Below are 14,025 nucleotides of genomic sequence, written 5' to 3'. Positions count from 1 at the left end.
GCCGGCTCCACGGCCAAGTGGTTAAGTTTGCACGCTCTGCTTCGGCAGCCCAGTTTTGCCGGTGTGGATCCTGGTGTGGACATGGCACTGCTCATCAAGCCAAGCTGAGGTGATGTCCCACATAGCACAAATAGAGGGACCTTCAGCTAGAATATACAACTACATACTGGGGGGCTTTGGGGAGAAGAAGAAGAAGAAGATAAAAGACATACAAAGAAGCAGAAAAAAAGTGACCAAAAATGAAGCCAAAATAAAATGGCTGGGAGAAGCAGACTCTCAGATCTAGACATTGGAATTAGTGTTAAAGTCTTTAAAATAGCTATCCTAAATATGTTATTAAAAAGATAGATAAAATGGGTAAAAGGATAAAGATATTCATATCTACTTCTTTCTTCCATAACTTCTTTAATTGCCTGCTAGATCAGATACTATGTCATTTTTGTAACCCACTATTATTTATTAGTGCCATCCATCTGCAATCATATTTATTAATCTTTTCAGAAAACTATGAGTAAATAACAAAAACATGAAGTTTAGTGAATAAAGCAAATTATAAAAAGAGGATACACACAATAAAATATTTTAAAATTAAAAATTCGATTTATGAAAATATAATCTATGCAAAACTTAAAGGAAAATTAACTGCATAATCATTTTCAACACAAAAGCACTGCTTGCAATAATAAAAGCATTAACACCACCAAAGGGAAAATATCAGAATATGATAGATCATTTTCTTAAGAAGGACCAATAACATAGCCATTACTAATAATCAAAGACATGAAAATTAAATGTGAATGATATTTTTTGGTGAATTTCAATGACAGCAATGTAAAGGAGATGACAATCAATTTTGTAGGAAATGAAGTGATATAAATATTATTAGTAAATAAAACTAGAAGTATAAGTGACTATAATCTTAACAGAAAGCAATTTGGTGATATATAGATAAAGAATCTTAAAAGAGCTCATACAAATTAAAAAATAACTTCAATCTAAAAAAAGTATCCTAAAGCAATAATTAAAGATTTGGTGAGATATTTATGTATAGGATATTTATTCCAACATTTTTATAGTGGATAAAATGGGAAACCATTAGAATGTTAAAAAACATGGATGTTAAATTGTGGTACATTCACCTCAGGAAATATTATCAGGCTTTTAAAAATCGCGTTTTGGGGAATATTTAAAACTGTGGGTAAATAATAACATAAGAGTAAGGGGGAAAGGTAGTACAGACTTCCTGTTTCTAGTGAAGTTATATTAGATCAGGGATCAGAATGATTAGATTTACAACTGACTTTTCAATAGTAATAACAGAAACCAGAAGATGCTAGCCATTCACTTCAATTTGCACAAGGCAATAAGTATCTACCTAGAATTCTATATAAAGAAATAATTTTCAAGATTAAAGACTTCGATTAATAAAATTTGAGAGAATTTGCCATTATAGATTCACATTAAGGGAAAATAAAGGATGTACTTCAGGAAAAGGAAAATGATCCCAGATACAAGGTTTGCAATGAAAGAAACAAAGACCAAAGAAAACAGTACAAATACAAATAAATCGAAATGAAGACTGACTATAAAAAACCAAAATATAGTCCTACATAGTTTTAAATACATACATACGAACACACATATACATATAGACAAAATAAATGGCAACAGTGAGTTAAATGAGAGAAGGAAAAATAAAATTAAAGTCTTATAACTTTAAGGCTCACAACATCTAGAAGAATGGAAAGGAATTAACCAGCTGTGATGGCTTTCATGATACATCAACTTGGCTAGGCAACCCTCCAGTCATTTAATCAAACACTAATCTAGGTATTCCTGGGAAGGTATGTGGCCAGATACAATCCTAATCAATTAATTTTAAACAAGGAGATTATCCAGGATAATCTGTGTGAGCCTGATTAAATCACTTGAATGGTTGTAAAACAGGACTGAGGTTGCTCCAAAAGAGAAGAAACTCTACTGTGGACAGCAGCTTCCTTGCCTGTCACTTCCAGCCTATGTTCCTCCTTTTCTGACTGCCTGCCCTGTGGATTTTGAACTTTTATCCAGTGCCCACAATTACAGTAGGCAATTTCCTGTCTCATGACAGATCTCTCTTTAGATAGATAGGTAGGTAGGCAGATAGGTAGATAGATAGATAAACTTTTACTGATTCTGTTTCTCTGGTTGAACCCTAACTGATAAATTAGCATTAAACTTTGATAAGTTAAGAAAGTATGTTTTAATTACTAAGTTAACTGCCAAAATTATAGAAGCAAAATTGAGATGAAAACTTCTAGCTTACTTGACAGCAAAATATTAAATTATAATAATTAACCAAATCAAAAGACGGTAAGGTCAGGGAGAGGAAGAAAGACAAAAAAAAGGGATCAAGTTGAGTGTTAGTTTTTAACTCAAACATATAAGTAATTTTATTATACAGAAATGAATTAAAGGTTCCAGTTCAAAGTCAATGGTTTTTTGACAAGATAAATAATATTGATCACATTCTGGCAAAACTGATCAAAATATTAAAAAAGAGAGAAGGCACAAATAACCAAGATAAGGAATGAAAAAGGGATACCACTAGAAATCTTGCAAACATCACAAAGATTTTAACTGGGGCCGCCCTGCTGGCACAGCGGTTAAATTCGCATGCTCCGTTTCGGTGGCCCGGGGTTCGCCCGTTGGGATCGCAGGTGCCGACGTGGCACCACTTGGCAAGCCATGCTGTGGTAGGCATCCCACATATAAACTAGAGGAAGATGGGCACGGATGTTAGCTCAGGGCCAGGCTTCCTCAGCAAACAGAGGAGGATTGGTGGCAGATGTTAGTTCAGGGCTGATCTTCCTCAAAAAGAAAAGAAAAAGATTTTCACCAAATACTTTAAACAACTGTTTGCCAATACCTTTGAAAATATTGATAAAATGGACAAATTCCTGGAATTTGCACAACAAATTCCAACAAAATTTTTGTACAACAAAAAAGTACAGCAAGACTGACTCAATGAGATTTTACAGATCTTGAGTCCTATGACCAAAATAAACATAGAAAACTTCAGCCTCTGTTTGTGGAGTTAGTTGGCTTCACCAGCTACTTCTACAAAACGTACAAAGAGAAATAATCTTGTTTTTTTTTTTGAGGAAGATTAGCCCTAAGCTAACTGCTGTCAATCCTCCTCCTTTTGCTAAGGAAGACTGGCCCTGAGCTAACATCCATGCTCATCTTCCTCTACTTTATATGTGGGACGCCTGCCACAGCATGGCGTGCCAAGTGGTGCCATGTCCGCACCCGGGATCCCAACCGGCGAACCCCGACCACCGATTAGCAGAACATGCGAACTTAACTGCTGCGCCACCGGGCCGGCGCCAGAAGTAATCTTGTTTTTCAAAACTTGACAAAGCTGTTAAAAAGAAAAAAAAAAAAAGTCAATGGGTAGAGGACTTGAACAGTTATTTTACCAGAAAGGAAATCCAAGTGATCAATAAACTAATGAAAAATTGCTCAAACTGAACACGAAAATTAAAACCATAATAAACCATGAATAAAATAAAATGACATTGGCAAAAACAAAAAAACGTCTGAAATCCTACCACTTGGAAAGAATGCAGAGGATCAGGAATCACTGGTGGGAAGGAAAATTGGAACCACCACAATAGAGAAGAGTCTAGCAACTCACAGTGAAATTGAAGACATGCATTGTCCCATACTCAGCAGTTTTATTCCTGGGAATATATTCTGCAGAAACTCGCACACGTGAACCAGATTTCATGTGTGGTAATGTTGATAGCCATGTGGTTTTTGTAATAGTCAAAAATGGAAATAACGGCAATGTTCATCAACAGTTGAATAGATAAAAATTTATGGTATATCCATTCAATGGAATAATACACCAATGCCACAAAATGAGATGAAAAGAAAAAATAATAATCACATAAAGTAAAAAGACACAAAGGTACACTAAGGATATTTCATCTATATAAATATATCTATTTATACCTATCTATATAAATATATAATATATATCATATAATGTTACAGCACTATTTCATCTATATAAAATTTGAGAACAGATGTATATATTAGCGATGTGTACATAGACTTTGAAACTATTAAAGACGAGTAAAAATACAAATTCCATAAATATTAAGGTAATGTTTTCGTCCACGAGAAAGATAAGAGCTTTAGTCTAGAAGAAACTGAAGGGAATTGTTGAGGAGGCTGACAATGTTCCACTTCTTGACATGGGTGATTATAGTTATTTGTAATACAGTACATTCACATTTAACTCATATAGTATATTTCACAATAAAGATATTAAAGTAATAGAATCTGCATATACAGTATGATTTTTATTTTCCAAAAACTTAATTTACTATGTGATAAATAAAGAGGAGAACACCAGGAAATTCATTAAAAAGCTCATGTCTATGATTGTAACTGCTAATATTTTTAATACTGCCTACTGCTTCATTTAGATATAACTACTCGATGTTAGAATGATTGTATTAGTAAACCCCCAACACATTACTTTTAAAAAAGCAAATTCAAAGATACTCATCACCATACATATTTATTGATATTATTTTCATTGCTAAACTCTTTTCCTTACTCGGTTTTATAATAATGGTTGAACATTCTAGTCTAGAATTTTTTTTTTTAAACCAAGGGGAAAAAAATAATCAACTGAGCTGAATCCCATCATAGGACATATCCATTATGGAAACAGTTTACAACATATCATAGAACAGAAAGCTCCACATGAAACTACATTTTTAAGTAAGAAACAATACTTGTATGGGCTTTCATATGCTCGAACTTTCTTTTGGAGTTTTCGCAAATTTTTAGCACATTTATATTAGGGAACTTTGTAATAAATGATTCCACATCACCATCTTGATTTTTATAATTTAAGTAAACATACTTTTACGCCACTAGATGGTGCCAATATTCTATCACAAAACAACAAAAACCACCCGTCCGTCCTCCTAGTCTCCCCTCCAGAAAAAGCCTGAGTTTTTGTTTGGCTTTTTAAAATTTAATGCTCATGCTTTTACGGGAAATTTTCCGTTTAATTATGGGCTAATATGTGTGTTTTTCAGTTTCGAATTTCAGATCCTCTTCATGGCGTTCGGGTTATTAGAAAAATAAATTTCAAAGGTAGATGCAACATTGGGAGTAGAAAACTATTTTCCACTAATATATTAACATTTTGGTAAAATTAGTTCCTATGCCGTTATTAAGCTAGTGCAAGGAAAGAGTAATAAAATTTTTTCTTATGAATTAATTTATTCAATTTAAATTATTGTTATTAAAGTAATGAATTTACCAACAGAGTAATCCATCCACAAAACGTTCAAAGAAACGCATCCACAAAAAAGTTCAGCCCGTGGGCTAGCCAGAGGCAAATGATTTTTCCTTTTGGTTATTGTAATATTTCCAGATAATACATTTATACCTCTAATTCCTCATTTTTCAAATTTAGTTAATTGCTTTTAACTACCAGATATAAAAGACGAAGTTATATCTCTTTCACATAATCTTCCTACCAGCTCCTCACAATATTTACTCTGCATATATCTGTTTACTCTACATCAAAGGTTCTCATACTGATTACCCTTTTCACTGAAAATAATATTCAAAACTCTGATGCTTTTTCCATGAACTTGAAATGGCATCTTTGACTCTGTAAATAAAAGGTATTATCACCCCTACTTCATTTTTCCATCTTTCCACTGCCGTCTCCAAAATCTTAGCTCTGATTATCATCATCTGTCACCTTGACCGTGAAACAGCCTGCTGACTATCTCCAAACTTGCTGCTCCATTCCCCACAGAACTACGAGTGATGATTCCAAATTTGGTCATGTCACTCCTGTGGTTAAAATTCTTCCATGATTTTCCTTTTACTTGTAAGACATTCCAAACTCCTTACTTTGGCCTTGGACCCCTTGTCTGGATCTTGCCATTCTCTCTGATCTCATCTTGTCACCTCTAGCATTTACTCACTGTGCCAAAGCCACTGGGGCTGCTTTGTCTATGTTTTGTTGAGTGTCGCAAATGTATTTCTTTTTCTTTGAGTCTTTTGCGCACGTTGTTTTCTCCTCCTCAAACATTTTTCCCACAGACTTTTGAGGGTTGGCTTTGTCTCATCTTTCAGGCTCTATTCAAACATTATTTCCTCAGAGTGATCCACTTATTTTTAGTCTCCAAGACCAGCCCAGCTCAAGTCCCCAAACGTCACTATCCCATCTCTGTTATTTTTCCTCAGCCCCTTCTTTACCTCCTTCGCAACATAGTTCACGATTTGTAATTATTCTTATGTTTGCTAGGATTTCATCTATCTTCCCATCAAAATGTACGCTCCCCAAGACTAAGGACCATCTGTGTCCTGTTTTTCATAATGGAGGGATTTTCATTAATACCCAGATCCTGTAACTTCAAATATACTTCTTCTCTACTATTGGTCTAATCTTTAACATATTTAGTATTATCAACTCATGTCATAAAAATGTTTAATGATTCATATATTGTCCTATAACGATAATTAAGCATATCTTAGGGCATGGCTCTCATTTGTCTTAATTGGCAAATAATTGTTCAAGCTAAGTTAAAACACATTCTCAAAGATTTCTAATTAGACAAAAAGAGTTATTTTAGCCAAGTAGTCAAACAGTTGGCATGTATGTATAACAATCACATTTGCTTGAATTAAATTGGCAGTTCTTGAAGAAATAGGGCAGGGGGCTTATTATAAGTAGCATAAAAATATTTTCAAAGGCATGGAAACATTTCTTAAGGTAGAATTTATCTTAAAACTTTTATTATTTTTTTTGAATAACCATCTCACTTCTCAAGTTCTAAGCTAATGAGTAAACTAAGCTTCCTTATGTCTTACTATTCACTTGAGTTTAAACAATGAATATTTCATCTTGTGTGTTTGAATAGTCATTTAAATGCAAATTATTTTCTTTTTTGTAAAACACTACCTGGTGAACTTTTTTACTCACTTGATCTGATTTTCCAATTTAAAATTATTCAGTCCATAAATAAAGAGTATAAATGGACTTGGCTATTGGACAAGAATAGGATTCTTTTTTATTTAATTTGAGGCACACAGCTATAAAATTTTGGTCAAAGTTAAAAAACATACTTGACATTTTAATAATCATAATTTACCTAATTTTTTCACTTTCAAAATTTAAGGTAGTTTTATTGACAAATGAAAACAGAGCTAATTACTTGTTTTCAATGTCAATATACCTATAAACAGTTATTTATTTCAAAAGTTTTCTTACTCAAAAGAAATGAATCATGATAAAATTAAATATTTGAGAAAACCATAATCAAATTTGTACAGTATTCCTTTGGTAGACTACAGTTCATCTCTGTTCCATTACTCTTGTTTTCTAAATTATTTTGTGAAAAAAAAGAACAGAAGACATTACTTTTTAAATTGCCTAATTCTAAACTTAGTAGATATTAGAATATATTATAAAGCAAAACTAAAAATCAATTTAGAAAAAAAGAAAGCAAATGGACAAAAGGGAAATAGCAAAAACAGATATTTTATGTTAAATTTCTTTCCTGTCTTCTCATTGGTATATATGCATATTACTTACATTTGCATATATATGATATGGTCCAATTAGATTTCAAAAATAAGACATATTCAGATTATTTTAAAAATAACATGAGAAGACTGAAAGGTGATTTGGGAAGTAATTTATGAATACCCGTGTAAAGAAAATTACAGTTGCAATGAAGTTCTTTTTAAACAAACTCTAGAAAAAGCAAATGGAGATTATGTTGCATTTAATAATGCTTTGAAGAAATAAAATTATATATTTAAAATTTAAAAAGGTAGTTATACAGTTACCTTTTAAAATTTTAACAGTAAAAAAGTGCATAAAGATAATTCCAGGATCATAAAAAGCAAACTGGAGAATAGGCAATAGCTATAAGAAACTGGGCAGAGCAGCAAGTACATCCTAATTAGGATTGAAACAAGTTACTGTCAGGATGCAGCTTGAAACTTCCACTGAAACCAAGTTTCATGAAATGTCTAGTATTTGAATAGCTAACATCTAATGCCAATTATTGCTCAAGTCAAAAGTTATTTTCTTAAAATAAATTGTTAGTATATAGGGACTAAGGTTTCATAAGGCTTAACTGGTTACTACAGAAAGGAGCTCAGTCACGGGGTGACATTAAAATGAGGACCCTGAAAACTCTGTAGCAGAAATGATTTAGCATCTTAATAATCATCATGAAAATCTTGGGAATACCTGTTAAAAGAGAAAGGGAAGAAAAAACACTATACCCAATTTTACGTGTAGTACTGTGGTAGTTCAGTTAAGGGAAGAAATAGAAATATGGGAGATGATTTCAGTCCTCCAGTTTTACAGAACTTCTGTTGTTGGTCCTTCATATACACACTCAGTGTCTCCTGAGTCTTGAGTGTCCTCATCATCCTCATTTGGTGAACTCCTATTCAATCATCAAAACATACCCAAGATGCCATCACAATCCTGACATATTTCTCTGTCTTCATTTCATTGTACCTTGTACAAACCAACTCCTTAACCCTATCCCATTCCATCCTCTCATTCTGATTTGGGTTTGTTGCCTTCCCTAAATGATCCTATAGTCTCTTTTGTTTATCTTCATCACAATACTTTATATGACAAAATACCATATGCTAATAAGATACACAATCACTCCTTTTTTCCCCACTAAGTGGCCTCCTTTTGGAAAGTGCAAGTCATAGTGTCCCGTACTTAGCAGTTACTTAAAAAATGATCATTGAGTGAAGAAATGAATGAATGAAAGAAAGAAAGAATGAATGAATATAAAACTTTCTTGGAGCCTTTCCATTATATCTGTAGATCATGGGCAACTTGTGGAAAGAGCATAGTAGATGGTAGCAAATGTAAATGATAAGAGAAGACATGGGAACAAATGTTTAGTGCACTTAAATTTCTGTTGCGTGAACTCAAGAAACTCTAACATCTGTAATTCCATTGTACGTCTCATCCACGCGTCCTAAGCTTGAATCTATGTTATACTTTTTGAAGTCAGAAATCATTTTAACTTACCTCAAAAAAAACTTTTAGGAATCTTTAAAGGAACATTTCTATAATCACTTTTCTATTTATTACATTTCTGGTTAACAAGGTTTACGAGAAACTTGGCTCTCTCAGTTAAAATGTCAAAACAAATAAAAGTATTCTGTCAAATCTTTTTTCCTCCTTTCCTTTTATTATTTTTGTGACTTTTTTTCCTGTTCCAATACTTTTGCTTTCTCTGAGCCATTTTTATAATGTTTCCTTATAATGTTAAACTAAAATGTAACACTTTTTTTTTTCAATTACATCATGTCCTTTTTATGCACTGTGTTCTGAGGCTGGTTAAAGTTGTTAAGAAACGGGTAAAGTATGCAGTAGTTGTGAGCTTAGGCTAGATTGGTTGGCAGAATCTCACAGGCAGGCAGGTGGGGGATGGTGTGTGGGGTGAAGAGGAGTAGGCATAGCTGGGAAAAAGAAAAAGTGGCAAACGCTGGAGAACAATCAGGAATTGAGCAAATAAAAATGGGTCAACTTAGACTTTGGCTTCAGCCTTCAAAATCAAACGCCACAAATGAGGAATCTTTGCTAACCTGTGCTTCCACTTACGTTTGGGAACTTACTTCTTGCTAAGAATAATTTTAGCAATACTTAAACAATTCCATTCTAGTCTAACATTATATGCGGGCAAAAGAGCAGCAAATGCATTTCCAGGATATGCCTAAACTTAGAGGTTCTTAGAGTTCCTGACAGTCCTGGGGGCATTTTCTCTACCCTTTCCCACAGCGCTTGCCACAGCACTTCACCCATCAGATCTACCCCACCTGAGAATACTTCCTCATCCAGAATTGCTCAATCCTGTTCCTACCCTCCTCCTCATCATCCATTTCCCCCAAAAGATTGTTGTGGAAAGGTTATCAACTTATAATAATTCACAGTAAATTGTGGTGAATCATACTAACTTTATCCCAAACTATTTATTCAGAGCATTTGTCATTCCACATAAACTTTAGATTGGTTGAATTTAAGGTAACATCAGCATGTAGGACATGTTAGAAGGAGAGAAGATATTGAAGATGATTGGGCCATTGAAAAACTTTAAATTATACCATATAGGTAAATACCAACACTAATATTTCTGAAAATGTGGGGTTTTATGGGGGGAGGGGGAATTCTTATTTAGCACACTGGAATTGAAACATAGAATTTAGGATTATAAACCATTATCACAAGTTTTCTGGATTATAACCATATATAATTTCACAAATATCCTTATGAAAGAGTAATTTTTATTAACATAATTAATTCTTATGATATTTATATCAGTTCTTTTCTTTTCCATATTAGGATTAACTCAAATTTGAAGCCGTCTTGTACCTGAAACAATATAATATAGAAAAAAGTAAATTCTCCTCTCTCTGATGGGATAGAATCTCTCTCTCTTTGATCTGTACTGTATTTCAGGTCCTGCAAGAAGTGTTTTGCCCTTTAAACCTCCAGAATCAAAAAACATCTCTCTCCAAACAACACAGCCAGAGTGTCCTTGGACATGTTTCAGTAGAATTTGAATTTACTTTAATCAGCCTCAAATTTCTGGTCTGTGGCTAATTTCAAGGATGATGCAATTTTTAGACCCTCAATCTAAAAGCTCTACTTGAAAAGTTTTGTCATAATACAACCCAGAAAGCAGAAACTATGTGGTATGATTGAGGATTGAGGAACTGTGTCTGAACTTTGTCCTGTAAACCTGGACAGATTCTGAGTAGCCTGTGACGACTCCCCCACCATGATTTTTTTACAGGAAAGCAGCTAACTTTCCTGTACTGCTAGGAATGTGAATGCAGACAACCTACTGCATTAAAAAGGTATTACTTGGTATATAAAAAAAGAAAAGAAATAGAAAGTTGGGCTTACAAACTCCTCCTGTTGGCCATTATTCCTCTTTAGTAGTGAATAATATTTTTGAAGGAATGTTCCCTCCTAACAGGGTGGAGGCAATTTATGAAATGCTAAAATGTTTTGTCTAGTTGAGTACAGCAGATTGTGATAGCATGCAAAACTATCTTTTCTCAATTTCTCAGTTTAGCATTCAGTATTCAGTTTAGTATTTCTCAATATCTCAATTTAGTATTCCATATTTATGTCTACGTGGATAATAAAAGCAGAGGCAAATGTTGACGTATACATGGATTTTTTTTAATGATCAAGTATACTCTGTTGAGCAAAATTTCTGTTAAGTATGGCAGACTGATGGAGTTGATTGACATTTCAAACTAATTTAGTTTCAGAACTATTTGGCAAACAAGGAATAAAATTGCACTTCTCTATCAACTGAATATTTATCTAATTTTTCTCTACTAGCTTGTGCATTAGATGTGCTTTTGTGAAAATCATGAGGCTAACCTAAGCGTTGCTTTAAATACCAAAGTTGTACTTTATCTGTTAGGAAATAGCCAGATTCACAGTTATTCTCACTATAATATGTATAGTGCGAATGCTCAGCTCACAGCTGAAACTGATATCTCATTTAAACGTTCATTGATGAAATAAGTCAGCTGGAACCAATTACATAAGCAAGGAGTTTAAATCATTATTATTTAATTTTTGTCGCATACTCTGTAACACCTGATTTTAATAATATTTCAAATTCCACTTTTTAATCACTTAAACAGTTTAATTAAACTTGGCATCGATTCTTGAGTTTTAAACACGAGCTAGAAATAAAATAAATCTTCCTTGCATGACAAATGATATCTACATGAAAATTCAGTGAACAATATGTAAATAGGGAAACAATAAAAGCATTCCTATTAGAAGAAAAGACGAAAATATTTATGTCAAGAAAAATGTGTTTGCTGCAATTGGTAACTAACATTGTTCTGGAACTCTTTGCCAATACAACAATATTTTACTTTTAAATACTCATTGTAATATGTATATGTGCAGGGAAATGATTGTACACGTAGTTTAAAAAGTGGCTGGATATAAAACTTACAAGCTAAAAATCAAGCAATAACACATTAAAATGTATAATTGCAAAAAGGCGCTATCTTTCCAAAAGTATTAAACACACTTGAATAAACTTTAAAAAATTACTAAAGGATATAACTAAAAAAAGATGTCTGCTTTTATTTTCTAGGTTGAAACACTCTCAAGGACAGAGGTTTTGTGTTATTTCATAATATTTCTCAATGCTCAGCAGCTGACATTATGTAAGCATTCAATCAAAATTTGTTGACAGTGAAAAGTTTTGCAAATTTATAAATGATATTTAATTCACTTGGTTTGAAAATAGCAACAAAATATCTATCACATATGTAGTTACCTATCATGAACTAGGAGAGAAAATTTCCAAGAAGAAACTTTTTAATATATCAAGTAACAGTGATAGAATTAAATTTAAATATGAATCCAGAAATTGTCTTACTGAGATCAGAAAAAAACTCTACGCTCATATTGACCACTCCTAAAGGCTGCTGTTCTCGAATGTATCTTATATACAATCACAGGCAGAAACTCTACTGAACAAGTTAGCTGTTACAAAGATTGCATATTCAATTTTTTTCACCTTTATATAATACTATCATTCGAATGATACAAGTAATGCTTATCTACAAGACTTTTAAGACCATGGCAATATCAGTCAGAGATGATAAATGAAACCTAGGAAGAGTTAACATCTATATCTGAAATAAATTCTATGATTTGAAGGATTTTACTGTCTAATTTATTTTCTGGTTCTATATATGTTCACAAACCTCTTAATACTTTCACATAAAGCATTTTGGTGAAAATTCTAAGCCAAAAAATTAAATTATATTTCATGATAATTACAAGGGAAATGATTATCACATTACGGTTTTCAAAAATATTCATTCAAACATTTTCTGAAATTTTTCATTAAATAAAATTATGACGAATAGTCAGATACGCCATCCAGGAAAGCGGCGTATGTTTTTTAAACTTAAAATCAAAAGCCACTCACGCACTAAACTACAGACCAGTAATTAAATCACACTTTCTAGACCAAATTTTTATTATCACTGTGAAAAGTATATTAGCCATTGTTTGATAATATAGCTGTAGAAAAAAGTCTTCCGTTTTTACTCTTACCTTCTGCAACACACACAGTCCATAAGACAAGCCACACAATCTTCGCTGCCAATCTCATTTTGGGGGTCTTATAGGGGTACATTTAACAGCTGACGCTGCTCACACTAGGTCAGGTTCTCCTCTGCTAAAAATCTCTGACTAGCACAGGAAGGTACTTGCTCCAAAAGGAAGTTGAAACACAGCTCGAGAATTGAAAGGATTAATAGATGCTCCGCCCATGAGAAACTTTTGCAAAGTAAAAGAAAAAAATCAGCCACAAGCCCCAGCAGTGCCGGAGTTTGAACCCGATTCTCGCTGCATTCCTACAGAACGCTAATGCTGACACTCACTCTTCATTTGTTTTTATAAACCTAGGCATGTTCTCCGTTGGAACATGTTCAGGTTCTTGGAATGTGCAAAGCAGTAGCTCGGTGATATCCTCCGGATTTCATAAATCCTCCAGTTACTGCAACTCCATTCAAGTCTATTGTGTGTCAACCTCAGAAGATAAAATAATAGAACTCTTTCAAAAATCATTCACAGAACTTGAGCTTAGGCAATGCTTTCACAATCAAGACCCAGACAACGTGAGTAAACTTTGCCAAGAATGCAGTCCTGGCTGATTTGAGGAGCCTACTTTTCCCACAATTCATGAAATTCGTCTTCTAAGGACTTGTTATATAGGTGTGTAAAGCAACAGGCTCACTCTCATTAGACACAAAAAAGTTTAGTAATTCAAACATCAAGAAATTGAAATGCTGATTTTTTTAACTTTGTATGGAAATAAAATATGAATAAAGAGAATACAAGCAAGTGGTTCGTTGAATATCAAGAAGGTAAAGACAGTCAAACACAAGCAGCATCAAGGT

At 33.3% G+C, this 14,025-nt stretch overlaps 1 protein-coding gene across 3 annotated transcripts in view; it reads right to left on the bottom strand.

Annotated features, from left to right (window-relative positions):
• CFH (complement factor H) overlaps positions 1 to 13,790 on the bottom strand; it is a 78,781-nt gene extending 64,991 nt beyond the window's left edge. Inside the window, exon 1 of one of the 3 annotated variants that reach the window (XM_023632610.2) lies at positions 13,178 to 13,790. In XM_023632610.2, coding sequence (XP_023488378.2) covers positions 13,178 to 13,259 — 82 coding nt within the window. In that variant the 5' untranslated portion in view covers positions 13,260 to 13,790. Of the gene's footprint in view, positions 1 to 2,584; positions 3,404 to 13,177 lie in introns of those variants that run through there. The other 2 variants (XM_001491704.7, XM_070255782.1) reach the window with 2 other exon arrangements.
• Positions 13,791 to 14,025: the final 235 nt, after the last annotated feature.

Source organism: Equus caballus, chromosome 30, assembly GCF_041296265.1.
Source record: "Equus caballus isolate H_3958 breed thoroughbred chromosome 30, TB-T2T, whole genome shotgun sequence".
NCBI classification, from domain to species: Eukaryota; Metazoa; Chordata; class Mammalia; order Perissodactyla; family Equidae; genus Equus; species Equus caballus.
The sequence above is the reverse complement of the archived record's forward strand: the minus strand, read 5'-3'. Positions and strand labels throughout refer to the sequence as shown.